Here is a 14529-nt window from a genome sequence, read left to right as displayed (position 1 = left end):
ATACAGTAAATAAGTCCATTGTGCCAATACTTTTCTGTAGATAATGTGTAATTTATGTCATCGACTGATGTCAAAGGCAGGATTATGACAGGGTAATCTTTCAACTCTGGGTTGTTTTATAAAACAAATCCTCATGAGAACACAGTAAGACTCTTCTTAGTAACTAATCAAATATCAGACTTTCATATAAGAATTCTTATTTCGGGTATTTTCATTTCTTTAGAAATCTCCAAGATCAAATTGCAGCTGCAAGCTCTTCATCTATTAATCATGCTTCTGCCAGATGCCAACAGAGATACTGCCAAGGTAAATTAAATTAGAAACAGTATCACAAAATATTTCTATGCATTTCCTTCCAGGAGTAAGACGTAAGTTCACTGCAATCATTTCACATGTTGATTATATTTGCATTGTTTATCTAGAAAGAAAAGTCAGATATTGCACTTGGCAGCTCATGATAATAAATCCTTGGTACATAGAAGCTACAGTGTAAGCAGATCTTATAATGGCTTCTTATAAAAAATGATAAGAGAAATATGAATCCTTCCAACAGGTATCAATGTCATTCTAATAATAGCTATGTGATAGGACGGGGTTGAAGAATAAGTTCAATTCCAATTCCTTTTTTCATGGCCTTAATAGCTTTACGTAAGGGCAAAATGATGTGTGTCCACATTGTGACCTACCTCAGTAAGGTTGAGAAATGATACTAGATGACTAATATAATAATACAAAAACACTTTGGGTTGTATTATATTTTGTTAAAAAATGTAGGTAAGGTGATCATAAAATGAATTCTGAATATTATGCACTTCGCTCTCAGATATCTTTCTGTCAAATTTAAGTAAAGACAGGGCATCTTCAGCTTCCATCTGCTGGTTGTAGGAGTATGTGAAGGGGAAGGTTGCCTGCTACCAAGATGATATGGACAAATTTAGTGGTGTTTATACCATATTGGTAGCCAATCAAAGTGCCATGAGACCCATAAGAAAGGTTCCCCATCCATTGTGTGCATATGTAATGTAGTAAACCTTCACAAGATCTAACGTGGACCCAGGGGCATAACTATAATAGGTGCAGGGGTTGCATTCACACTTGGATCCTGGAGCTTGGAATTCCCAAAAGGTTCATTTGGCTCACATGAAAATATAAATATTATTAGTATTAATGGCCTTATTGGAGATTTTGCATTGAGGCCTAAGAACTTCAAGTTATTCCACTTCATGGACCTCTACATTATAAATAAAATAAAGGAAAACTGCCAAGGCTCACAAGTTGCTTTTGTTTTGAAAAATATTGGTGGGACAGTCTATTATCACTAGAATTTCCTGTTTCCAGAATGTAAAGATTTCTGTAGAAACAAAAGTAAGTCACATTCCAAAAGTTACATTTTCAAAACCCGAGCATTATTATACGGCTTATTAAGGATATGAATATGTGGAGTTTATATGGAACCAGACTGGTGTAAAAACGGAGGATCCATAAAGATCTGGTTAAAGAGATACATCAGATTATTACCCATTGTTTAACCTGAGTTCAAAAAAATAATCCTACGGTCTTCATACTCACAATTTTTACATTGCTCACTTAGCCTCAGATAGACTGATGCTCCCTGTTCTGTAGATATCACTTATCAGCAGTCATCTCTTTATCATCAAATATAAGAAAATGTTGCCAGCACACCTGTAGCGTTTTATCAGTTACAACAGTGGAGCATGGATAAGCGTCCTAACCAGACATATATCAAGTTGATAGAAGAGAAAGAGATCCAGCTACCATAAAAACAATACATTTATTTCAATCCAAGATTAAAAAAGATGTGATGCAAAAAATACATGAGTCATCCGACAATATGAGCAGCCAGATCAGCGGCTGCTTTGAAAAAGAATGCCTTGGTTGCATTCAAAACGCGTTGCCTTTATGTCCTTCATCTAATGGACCGCTGATCTGGCTTCTCATATTGTCAGAAGAATCATGTATTTTTTGCATCAAATCTTTTTTAATCTTGGATTTAAATAAATAAATTGTTTTTATGGGAGCTGGATCTCCTTCTCTTCTATCTCTTCATCATCACAAGCAAAATAATTGGACAATCTTTTCTTGCATATGTTCGATTGTTCCGTGGATCTGTGTTTTTTTTTTTCAAATTGTTCTGGGATATGTTTGAGCATAATCAATTGCATCTTTTAAAGGATTATCAACTACTCTAACAACTCCATTTCAATCATTGTGTTCCTCTCTTATAAATAAAGTTATACTCACCTCTGATGCCGGCGGTGGTATAGGGTTTTTGACATCGGTTCTCGCGGGGCTCATGTGACCTTGTTATGTCACATAATGCTTGTGGCCAATCAGTGGCCACTTCACTCTCCCCTCCTATGGACATATCAGACATCCGGAGGAAGTGAGAGATGTAGCTGCTCTCTCAACTCCTTCAGACGTTAGCTATGTGCATTGGAGGGGAGAGTGAAGAGGCTGCTGTTTGGCCGCAGGGATAGCTAGACATAATAATGTCAAGCAAGCCCTGGGAGAGCCGGCGTCAACACCACTGGAACGGTGCACACACCAGAAATGTGTATAGCAGTTATTATTTTACAGGGAGGAACATAGTGATTGAGCAGGAGTTGTCCTTTACAGAAAGGACTGTAATATATGTGATCAGTTGGTTTCATAAAAATACCCAAAAGCTACAACCTCTCCTTAGTTTAGAGAGAGTCACTGTGGCTCATAAACATCTAGCACAACATATGTAATTTGTACATAGAGAAGATCTGTTATAGTCTACAAGTGCTTCTCGCTAAATTAGAATATCATCAAAAAGTTAATTTATTTCAGTTCTTCAATACAAAAAGTGAAACTCATATATTATATAGAGTCATTACAGAGTGATCTATTTCAAGTGTTTATTTCTGTTAATGTTGATGATTATGGCTTACAGTTAATGAAAACACAAAAGTCATTATCTCAGTAAATTAGAATACTTTATAACAACAGCTTGAAAAATGTTTTTAAAATCCAAAATGTTGGCCTACTGAAATGTATGTTCAGTAAATGCACTCAATACTTGGTCGGGGCTCCTTTTGCATCAATTACTGCATCAATGCGGCGTGGCATGGAGGCGATCAGCCTGTGGCACTGCTGAGGTGTTATGGAAGCCCAGGTTGCTTTGATAGCAGCCTTCAGCTCGTCTGCATTGTTGGGTCTGGTGTCTCTCATCTTCCTCTTGACAATACCCCATAGATTATCCAAGGGGTTAAGGTCAGGCGAGTTTTCTGGCCAATCAAGCACAGCACTTGTAACTGAAATATTATTTGATGATTACTAACCTGAAAAGTTCTCGACAGGACTTTTCAAAAGTTTAAGCCATTGTAATTAGTGTGCATATTTGTTGATTTTGTAGGGAAATAGACAACTTTTCTTTTTTAGGAATGTATTTTCTTATCTTTTACATTTTAATAAGTGAACATGAACTGTCACATTGAACCTATTTATATTATTGTAAACAAAATGCACATTTGTAACTTGAAATTTTGGTTGGATGGTGCGTGGTATACTGGGTATCTATGTTTTGTTGCTTAAACTGAAAACTTTCCAATAAAGATACATAATTAAAAAAATATATATCCTCTTTTTTCTATTAGGCTTTACTTCACTTCCTAAAAAAAGTTGTGTCGAATGAAGAAAAAAACAAAATGAGTTTGTGGAATGTATCTATGATCCTTGCACCAAACCTGTTTATTTCCAAAGGTAAAAGTGCCAACCATGAAGAAATGAAGGCGGCAGCATCTACGGCACACATTGTTCGACTTTTAATTAGGTATCAGGACATTTTATGGACGGTGAGAAAAACATTTCCATGTTAAGATTATAGAACTAAGAGGTTCTTATATAATATAACATGAATTTCACATTCTAAAGCCAATGACCTCAATTTATTTTCCATTGCTCGAATGCAATGTTTGAGACCCAATTATATCTTTACTTTGGCATTATTTATCAAAACAGTCTGTCAGGTACTGGGGTAGCATTTCTGGCATAAGAAACGCTGCCACTTTTTTCATAAATCAGCCGTGCGGACATGACCTTACCCCATCCGGCCCGACTCCTCCGCAGCTCCTCCCATTGCGGCGGAGTTGATCCAAAGAGGCGTGAAAAGGCCAAAAATCACATATTTTTTGCATAACTCCACGTTGCTAAAAAAAATCAACTTTTCAAAGCTTTTTCACCACTTTTATGGCTTAAAAGCTCTGATGAATCCGCCCCTTAGACTACCGTTCTATACAGTCTTACATATAGATGGAAATAGCATGAGTTTTATAATACTGCCTAGTCTAAGTTTGCACTGTCTAAAAATTAGACAGTATTCATAAATATGTCCAAAGTTTTTTGGTGGACTTTTCTCAACCACGTATTACAGCATCACGTATTACAAAGTCACATAAGCACCAAGTTACTCTAGACATCCCTTTCAATGGCTGGGCCAGTGGCCTCTACTATTGCCCCAAGTTTCAGAATAATTTGCCGTGATGAGATAATCACTAGGGCACCATAGACTTCTTGAGAAAGCCCCTTTCAAGGTGGCCATTCACTTTGCATTAAAGTTGATAAACCTTGTAATTTCCTGTGGATTGGGGTCTCCAGACATCAGTAGACATAAGAATCAGGCATATTGAATTTACACATCCAATTTACTTTCATCATGGGAGGGAAGCTACTCCCAAAAATGCCCTTCAGTGACCTGCTTCACTCTCTATACTAACATCACATGTCCTCTTAGCCAAGCAGAGCATGTATCTGTATACAGGAAGTTGGGCAAACTCCAAAAGATAGTTTTACCAGGAGGGTGATATTGGAAAGTTTGTATTGAATGGTGTCAGGATATGTGTAATCTATTTATGTTATAAGTTGGCTTTAGTTTAATTATGTTATTCAACACTTTGTTAAAGCACCACTCCAGTGTTTTTTTATTACACCACTGGAGTGATATTGATAATGCATTTTCCCTGCCTCTAATAATAAACTTACCAGCCGCCATCTTCTGCTCTTACCGGCGTCACACCAGTCCCATTCCACCATATTGTGACTGCAACTTCTAACTCACCAGAAGTCAGAGGTAATGGTCACAAGTCCTCAATTCAAGTCTGAGAGCCTCGTTCTGGATCTCATAGACTTAAATTGAGAATGGACCTTTGGCTCACCCAGCAAACACTGAGACCATCCAGCAAGTTACTAACAGCAGAAGACGAATGAAGCGACGCAGAAAACAGAAGACGATGGCGAATGGTAAGTATATTACCAGGCTGGTAAGTATACTGCTAGGGGCAAGGAACTTACATTAGTGATACCACTCCAACAGTGAAACAAAAAAAACGTATGTTACGTATCGCTGGAAGTGTATAGTGTTCCAGCAATACTTAACGTGTTATTCCCAAAATCCCAAATTATCACCTAACCATAAAATAGGTGATAACTGGAGGTCTAATCACTTGAAACCTAATGCTATCCCAAGAATGAAGCTCTGAAACCTCGAGAATGGGGCTGCAGATCCCCATCTTTAGTGGAGGTGTGCATGCTCGATCTATGTAACTTCCAGAAATAGCAGACTGCTGTACTTGGCTTTCTCCAATAGCCTCATAGACAATGAATGAACACAGTTCCTTAGTTCCAGAACCCTATTCTTGGGATAGCTGGGTATGCCAGTGGACAGACCCCCAGTAATCAGCAAGTTATGAATAGGGGATAACTTGCGATTTTGTGAATAAACCATTAAGATTCATCTCACCTCTCTATGCCTTTTGGCAACAACTGCAACTACATTTGTAATGCAAACCAAGTGTGCCCTTGAGTTTCTGCTATAAAAGTATAAAAATCCAAAATCTGAACAGAGGACATCTTTCTACTAAATTATAGAGCAACTCTGCAACCTATTATTTTTATGTACTACAGCAAGACTGTAAAAAACTGATACCATACAATCTATTTTAAAGATGTCTTAATGTTTACTTTCTGTGTTTATAGGTTCCAGCCTTTCTTATTTCACAAGTGCGGAAAATGAACGAGGCAGCGCTGAACAATAACAAAAAGCAGCTTATTTTTGATAAAAGTGTAAGGAAATTATTGAGAAGAAAAACAATGGAGCGTGAAAGACCTGAAAGAAGAGAGGTGGGGAGACTCTTCTGACCTTAGAGAGAATATTACTATTTGAGTGAATTCACATTTATATAAAGGAAGTTGCATAGATGCAAAATACTGAATAGTCACTCACACAACTATCACCCATGAGGATGGAGGATACTGAGTATTATAAATGCGCACAAGTGTTTGTTCTATTTTGGCCAAAATATGCAAGCTCAAGCTTTTAGGCAAAAATACGTGCATTTAAAGCAGATCTTTTACCAGTTTGAGTAGTGAATGCAGAGGTGAATAAAACATATTTTTCTTATTTCTCCTCTTTATTGTGAAGATATTAGCTTGAAACTCTAGGTTGTAATTTATGATAAGCCCAAATGGGCATTACCAGAGCATATTTATTTTGCTGCATTACATTAGCCAATTATAGGCAGGAAGCATCATGCAGGGAAAATAGAACATGTCCCCAGAAGGTCAAAAGAACCTGCTATCTATTGAGAGACATGTAATTGACGCGCCCCTGGGCCTGCTGTGTCGTGCGGCATCGCGCGCACGGGGGCTTACCCGGAGCCGGATCAGATGGGGGTAGTAGTCTCGTGGCGGTGACCCGGTCCGTGCCCAGGGAGTCAAACTGAGCGGCAGTCTTTAGCAGTAGATGTTAGAATGTTCGACTACGCCACCCGTTGAATGCGGCTATGAAGCCGCCGCTGCAGGGCAGACCGCTGAGGCCGGTGGTAAGGTTGTGCAGCGTAGCTGGTAGAACCCCCAACGGGAGGGGTATGACCTCAGGGCAGCAGATGTGGAAGATTGTGGTAGTGATGGTGCAGCAAGGAAGCTCAGAGACGTGTGGTGCAGTTTCAAGGCTTTTACTCACAGGTGTTGCTCCGGTCACTTTGGCCAGCAGTGACCACCCGAGCCGTGCTGCGTCCACCAGGTGCGGGACTCGGCCAACCCCCAGGCAGTTCCAGAGCGTGGTCCCAAGCTCCCCTCTATTCCTTCCTACGGGCCGTCCTCACCAGGGACCCACCTTTGTCCGGCTCCCTCGGGTCTTTTGGTGGCGAAACCTTTCCCGGCTTCCCTGACCCTATGCGTGGTTTGCCTTCCTGGTGGATATGGTGAGGGGTCGCGCCAAAACTTGTCCACGACCTCCGGTTCCTGGCTAAGGATGTTTAGCCTCTACCAGTTTGGGATCCGGTACCCTCTTCTGCCAACCCTTCACCCGTCTTAGTTCACTTGTGGGATCTCAGGGTTCCCTCTAATTGTGTCTCTGGGCCTTTCACTGGGTTTTTCCTCTTCTTCCTCTTTCTCTGCGCTTCAGGCCTGGCCCTGGAGCTGGGCCCAGCCGGAGCCACAGCTCCCTGTCAGCCCTCTCTGGCTGAACTCTCCCTCAGCTTCTCCTCAGACTCAACCTCCTGTCTCAAGATGGTGCCCACCTCTTATACTCCCTCTGACACCCGAGCCCAGGTGACTAGCACCCAATGGGCTCCTACCAATGCCCAGAGTCCCTCCCCTGTCTGCTCCTACACTACTGGGATGTTCCTCCCCCCCTCCCACTCCAGCCAGGGACAGACGCTGTCGTACCTGCACATCTACCTAGTGGGAGTACCGTTGTTCTGTCCCCCGGAAATGGGGTGAGTGTAGTGCATGCAGCTAACTGAGCTCGTTCCCACACTCCATCCTTACCCGGGAGTGGAATACCACACCTCTGGTTTGAGGTGCAATACCCCTGTAGCAGCCGAGTCCTCGGGGTGCTACATTCCCCCCTGGTAAACCACAGCACGTCCTCGGGCTGTAAAAGAATAAAACAAAACATACAAAATTTTTTAAAGTACACACTAACATATAAAACATTATAAAAAACATTATCAGAAGATATAACATTACAGGTAACTTTTTAGATTACTATCTTAGCAGCATAAACTTTTGATATAAAACTTTTCCATATAAAGCATTCTTGTTCCTCCGGCCACGGTGCAACTTATGACCGGGCAAAGTGCAACAGTCACTAGAGAAAAACAGTTCTCCACAAAACCAGAAGGGGGCGCTTTAGGAAACGCAACTATTTACAGGGTATGGCCGCTCTCAGTCCTCGGCCAGTGGGGATAGGGGAATGGCTGCTCACAGTCCTCAGCCTGGTAAGGGATAGGGGCACACAGGAAACAGTTCTTTTAAACAGTTCCACACTAGTCCCAACGGGGACCATACTCTGATTAGCAGCATGTCAAGTACCCTTACGGGTAACTATTTACAGTACTTTATTTGGGCTACTTCCCTTCAGTAGCGGTGTCTTCTCCTTGTCTCCTCCTGAGGATAGTCTTCAGACCCGTCCGGGTCCTCTTGATCTTCCTCATACCGCAACTCCTCCTCCGTCAACCGGTGCACGTGAAGGGCGTATGGTCCTTTGGCACACTGGTGCCGGGTGAAGGTAACCTCATCACCCGGGTAGAGGTCACGTCCTCGGTGTCCCTCCGGCAGGTGGCTCTCAACATCCCTGCGGGTAACAAAGACGTCGCTGGGGGTTCTGTGATCCCGGATAAAGCCCCAGCCGTGCTCCATTTGAAACTTTATGACAGTCCCGGTGGCGCGGGGACCGTGGGCCGCACGGCGGTTTCGTCGGGTCCGGCTTTTCTGCTCCGCGCTTTGGACCTGCAGCCGTTCCTCGCGGATCCGCCTCTCTCGCCGTTCCCTCTGAAAGACTTCCAGTTGTTGTCGGCAACACTCCTCACGTTGGGCTGCGGCCGCCCGTGTCTCTTGGGTGAACCCCATGAGGTTTTCACCGGTGGGGTCCCATGCAAATTGGGCCTCCTCCAGCGGGAGCGGAACAATTTTGGCGGGTGCCGGAGCCGGGATCAGAGGCTCACACAGAGGCCATTCCTTCCGGAGTCGGGGGTTGACGTACTCCGGTGGCCAAATGAAAGGCAGCCCGTCCGGGCTAGTGTGCTGTGCGAATAGATCTTCACCCAGGGGCAGCATTGTGGAAGTTGAGGGCACTGGAGGGGCAGCAGCGCCCGGATTCACCAGGCCTTGCGACCAGGCCGGTGGCGCTGTGGAGGTAGAGGGCGCTGTGGAGATTGCGGCGCCCGGGGGTACTCGGCCCTGCGACCAGGCCGGGGGCACTTCCTCTTTTGCCGCGCTCAGGGTCAAGGGGCGTGGCGTAACAGAGGGCACGACCGCGGCTCCTGCCGCTTGAGGCCTAGTTGGAAGCAGCGGCGGTGCGGCAACGGGCGCGGTAAGTGGAACTTCGGGCTCTGCGACGGGGAGCTGGGGCAGGCTTGCGGCTACTGGGCACGGGGTGATGACGTCCCCATTACCTGCTTCCATCTCTGCGGCTCCCTCCACGGCGTCGTCTCCGGCCTCCGTTCCTCCTGCACCATCCTCAGGGGCAGACACGCTCCACGTTGCGGGTGGCATCCTCTGCTGGCGGGTTCCAGCCTGCTGGACCATCTCTCTCCTCCACTCGGCCAGCGCTTCTTGCTGTACCCGGGCCATCTTCCGGGCCAAGGCCTCCAGCGCGGTCTGTGCACGCTCCCGATTTCTGGGGAGCTGTGCCAGGATCTCCACCAGGCCTTCTGGGGTGGCAGCCTGCAACAGGTTCCGGACCACAGGGTCGGTGCTGATTGACTCTTCCTCCATCTCCGGGTGCGATCTGTCCAGACTCCTCCAGGCCGCACCCATCTTCTTGGTTTTGTTCTGTATCCGCCCCCATTGAGGGTGGTCCCGGGGCAACTTAGTGATTGTCAGTTCCAGGGGCAGCCCTCTCACACTGATGGACATTTCTATCATTGCAGTCTCTGCTGGTGGGGGCGGTTTCCGCTTTTGGCGCCATTCCTGGACCTGGCCCACGATGGGAGGTGGCCTCTTGCCACCCTCTGGCACGCCCATAATGGAGTCCGCTCTGCCAGGGCGGGAAATCGTCTCAGATGGCGGGAATCGTCTCCTTATGGCGGGAAACTCCGTGGATGGCGGGAAAAGGCTGCAGATGGCGGGCAAACGGCGGGAAACGACCCGAGATGGCGTCCGATGGCGGGAACCCTCTGGAATTGGCGGGAGACTCCTTTTTACGGTAAATATGAACTTTTCTTCAGGCACGCAGTACCCGGTGGTTGCGGGCATGTAATCCTGCCGACTACGCCAAAGTTGACGCGCCCCTGGGCCTGCTGTGTCGTGCGGCATCGCGCGCACGGGGGCTTACCCGGAGCCGGATCAGATGGGGGTAGTAGTCTCGTGGCGGTGACCCGGTCCGTGCCCAGGGAGTCAAACTGAGCGGCAGTCTTTAGCAGTAGATGTTAGAATGTTCGACTACGCCACCCGTTGAATGCGGCTATGAAGCCGCCGCTGCAGGGCAGACCGCTGAGGCCGGTGGTAAGGTTGTGCAGCGTAGCTGGTAGAACCCCCAACGGGAGGGGTATGACCTCAGGGCAGCAGATGTGGAAGATTGTGGTAGTGATGGTGCAGCAAGGAAGCTCAGAGACGTGTGGTGCAGTTTCAAGGCTTTTACTCACAGGTGTTGCTCCGGTCACTTTGGCCAGCAGTGACCACCCGAGCCATGCTGCGTCCACCAGGTGCGGGACTCGGCCAACCCCCAGGCAGTTCCAGAGCGTGGTCCCAAGCTCCCCTCTATTCCTTCCTACGGGCCGTCCTCACCAGGGACCCACCTTTGTCCGGCTCCCTCGGGTCTTTTGGTGGCGAAACCTTTCCCGGCTTCCCTGACCCTATGCGTGGTTTGCCTTCCTGGTGGATATGGTGAGGGGTCGCGCCAAAACTTGTCCACGACCTCCGGTTCCTGGCTAAGGATGTTTAGCCTCTACCAGTTTGGGATCTGGTACCCTCTTCTGCCAACCCTTCACCCGTCTTAGTTCACTTGTGGGATCTCAGGGTTCCCTCTAATTGTGTCTCTGGGCCTTTCACTGGGTTTTTCCTCTTCTTCCTCTTTCTCTGCGCTTCAGGCCTGGCCCTGGAGCTGGGCCCAGCCGGAGCCACAGCTCCCTGTCAGCCCTCTCTGGATGAACTCTCCCTCAGCTTCTCCTCAGACTCAACCTCCTGTCTCAAGATGGTGCCCACCTCTTATACTCCCTCTGACACCCGAGCCCAGGTGACTAGCACCCAATGGGCTCCTACCAATGCCCAGAGTCCCTCCCCTGTCTGCTCCTACACTACTGGGATGTTCCTCCCCCCCTCCCACTCCAGCCAGGGACAGACGCTGTCGTACCTGCACATCTACCTAGTGGGAGTACCGTTGTTCTGTCCCCCGGAAATGGGGTGAGTGTAGTGCATGCAGCTAACTGAGCTCGGTCCCACACTCCATCCTTACCCGGGAGTGGAATACCACACCTCTGGTTTGAGGTGCAATGCCCCTGTAGCAGCCGAGTCCTCGGGGTGCTACATTATGACAAACAACGCTGCATTACATTAGCCAATTATAGGCAGGAAGCATCATGCAGGGAAAAAAGAACATGTCCCCAGAAGGTCAAAAGAACATGCTATCTATTGAGAGACATGTAATGACAAACAACGCTGCTCTCTTCACTGATCCCTGCAGCTATTGTGTAGAGAACAACAGAGCTGACTGTGATTATAAACACCTCCCGATCTCCTCTCCTGGCAGTGAGTGTGGAGTGAGGGGCAGAGCTAACAGCACTGTGAGAGGAGAAATGCAGCAGCTGAGATTTTTGTAATTACACCAAACTCAGGTGTGTACTCAGTGCACAGTAGCTGCAGAGATTAGGGCTTAAAGAAGATCTGTCTATCATTACATCTCAGAGAAGAAAGCCATGTTCTTCTGATGTTCTGGGGGCGTGTTCTTTTTTTCCCTGCATGATGCCTCCTACTTATAATTGGTCAACATTATGCAGGGGGAAAAGTTCTGCAAACTTCTCAGCTTATTGCAAAAAGATCTCTGCAATTGAAAGGATAAATTAAAAAATAAAAAAGACATTTTATTGAGCTCATATGAGTTACATTTTTATAGTATTTCAGGCACACCCAATAATCGTGAATACTTGATTCAGCGGAGCGTTTGCATTTTCAATGAGGAGAGAGAAGTAAACTGCTGCCAGACAGTTCTTACGGCAGCTTATCTCCCCTTAGACTAAAATAATTGGGTTAAACTGCGTATTATTATTATTATTATTTATTGTTATCGCGCCATTTATTCCATTGCTCTTTACATGTGAAAAAGGGGTATACGTACAAAAACAATTACAATAATCTTGAACAAAACGTGACGGCGACTTGTACAGGAGGAGAGAGGACCCTGCCTGCGAGGGCTCACAATCTACAAGGAATGGGTGAGGATACAGTAGGGTGAGGATAGAGCTGGTTGTGGAGCGGTATGATGGAGCGGTGGTTACAGCAGGTTGTAGGCTTGTCGGAAGAGGTGGGTCTATTCATTCTCTACCCCATCATTATCTATCAGGGAAGAGTCGAGACCCCCTTACACATAAGACATGTTGACCAGTCCTACCAAAGACATTGGGTTGAGTCCACTCTAACATAGTATGCGTGGGGTCCTTCAGTTAGATCTCAGTCATGTATGAGTATGAATTACCAAAGAGCTAGTTTAAAGGAAGTATACATATCTAGGTAAATGTTTACAGTACTGACTTTGATCAGAAGCCATCTATATAAAAATATGCATCAGACTAAACAAAAGAGTCTATGTAACTAAGCTGAAAAATACAACAGGAAGTTTGATAATGTCAGCTAGTAAATGTATGGAACGGTCATTTAACTAATGTGGTCACAAGATGTCAAGATTGGATGGTATTTCCTTTAAGAACTCTCCTAATATAATCTCATACTTGGTATGTGAGATATGTTGCAAGGATACTTTCCCATTACACACTAATAAGTATTGCCTAAGCCATTATCGATCCTTATGAGAATAATGAGCCGTTTTGGGTTATGACGAGTCACTTCAGCTGTGAAATGTGTTGGGATGTTACATGGCTTGATTTAGCAATGAAATGCTTCAGGTGTCAGTGAAACACTATGTGGGCTACAATACAAATACTCCTATTTATTAATAATCCACTAGTATATTAGTTGGCTTTGTAGTCCGGTATATCACTGAAAGGGTGATAGGTTAGGAGGTGCTGTACTATCCAGCTTTACAATTGCTCCCCTCTCCACACTAATGGTTTGGTTTACTATATAGGCTCAGCTATTTTGTATTCCTTCAGCATCTATAATAATGAATAATGAGCCATAGGTTATATTCCTTCCTGTCTTGACCCTATCATTTTGGCTCATTTAAAAGTCTAGATGAATCGTATTCCCTGTGACCACTGTGCATTTTGATTGTGATTGTATCCACACATAGAACTTGCTCAGCTTTTGTAGAGATTATGTAATATTTCAAAGGGCTCTTGCCTCCTGTTCGTAAAATGGGTAAAACTGTAAAGTGCTTATAAAAATAAGTAACTTTGTAATTTGCCTCTTATTAACATTGCTCTCCCTTAAGGACATAGGGATTTTTATTTTTTATTTAATTCTATACAGCAGTGGCTGATTTCTTAGACAAGGAGCATCACTTGCAACCTCTTTGATACAGAGCTCTCAAATACTGCTCTAAAGCTGGTAGATCTGGCCAGCTTCAGTGGCTCTGCACTCCCCCGATGTTGCAGTGGTAAAACTTCCTCTGCTAGCAACGTCAGGCAGCGCATAGTTTTTGCCACCAGTGCAGCCATCCGACTAGTCTGAACTGTTTATCATCAGGAGCGTACCAATCCCTGGCAAGCCGGAAGTCAGGAGGCTGAAGAGAGGTGTGCTCCTGAAAACAGAAGATGCGACAACCAATGTATTGTACATTGAGAAGTATGTCCTTCTTCACGGTGCTGAAAGTGATTTTTTATTCATTTTCCTCATGCATATTTAATGAAAAATTTAAAGGGAACATAACACATGAAATAACGCTATTAACCTGCAGCTATGGGGTTAATCTACTAGTTAATAGCGTTCTGAACCAGCCCTTTGCCAACACTCAGACCCACACTGCCGGGATGAAATTAGCTTTTAGTCACCGCTCTGTGTATAGAGAGCGGTGGATGTAACAATGTTGAGCTGCTGTCAGTCAGTGCCGGGGGCGCAGTTACAGCTGCCGCTCTCTATACGCAGAGCGGTGACTGAACCCGCGTTGGTGCCACCCCCATGACTGTAACCCGAACACAACCAAGAGGAATAAAGTTAATTTCCTTCAGTGGGGGTCTAAATGCGGGCGCCGATCAGGTTCAAAACACTATTAACCTGCAGATTAACCCCATATCTGCAGGTTAATAGTGTTTTTTCACATCTCAGGTTCCCTTTAAAAGAAGCTTTAAAATTGATAATATAATATATCTTGCATATTTCCACCTTTGATCATATTTTGCCTTTTTTAGTCACCTGTGTTTTGATTTCCAT

The 14529-nt window shown here is 45.2% G+C and overlaps 1 protein-coding gene across 3 annotated transcripts in view; it reads left to right on the top strand.

The window, feature by feature from the left end:
* ARHGAP28 (Rho GTPase activating protein 28) overlaps window positions 1–14529 on the top strand; it is a 203751-nt gene that overhangs the window by 170975 nt on the left and 18247 nt on the right. For all 3 annotated transcript variants that reach the window (XM_073679062.1, XM_073679063.1, XM_073679064.1), the window contains exons 10-12: window positions 224–306; window positions 3642–3839; window positions 6019–6162. In XM_073679062.1, coding sequence (XP_073535163.1) covers window positions 224–306; window positions 3642–3839; window positions 6019–6162 — 425 coding nt within the window. The remainder of the gene's footprint in view (window positions 1–223; window positions 307–3641; window positions 3840–6018; window positions 6163–14529) is intronic.

This window comes from Phyllobates terribilis, unplaced genomic scaffold (assembly GCF_046119375.1).
Source record: "Phyllobates terribilis strain yellow unplaced genomic scaffold, ASM4611937v1 Scaffold_4__5_contigs__length_816908805, whole genome shotgun sequence".
Lineage (NCBI taxonomy): Eukaryota > Metazoa > Chordata > Amphibia > Anura > Dendrobatidae > Phyllobates > Phyllobates terribilis.
The sequence above is the reverse complement of the archived record's forward strand: the minus strand, read 5'-3'. Positions and strand labels throughout refer to the sequence as shown.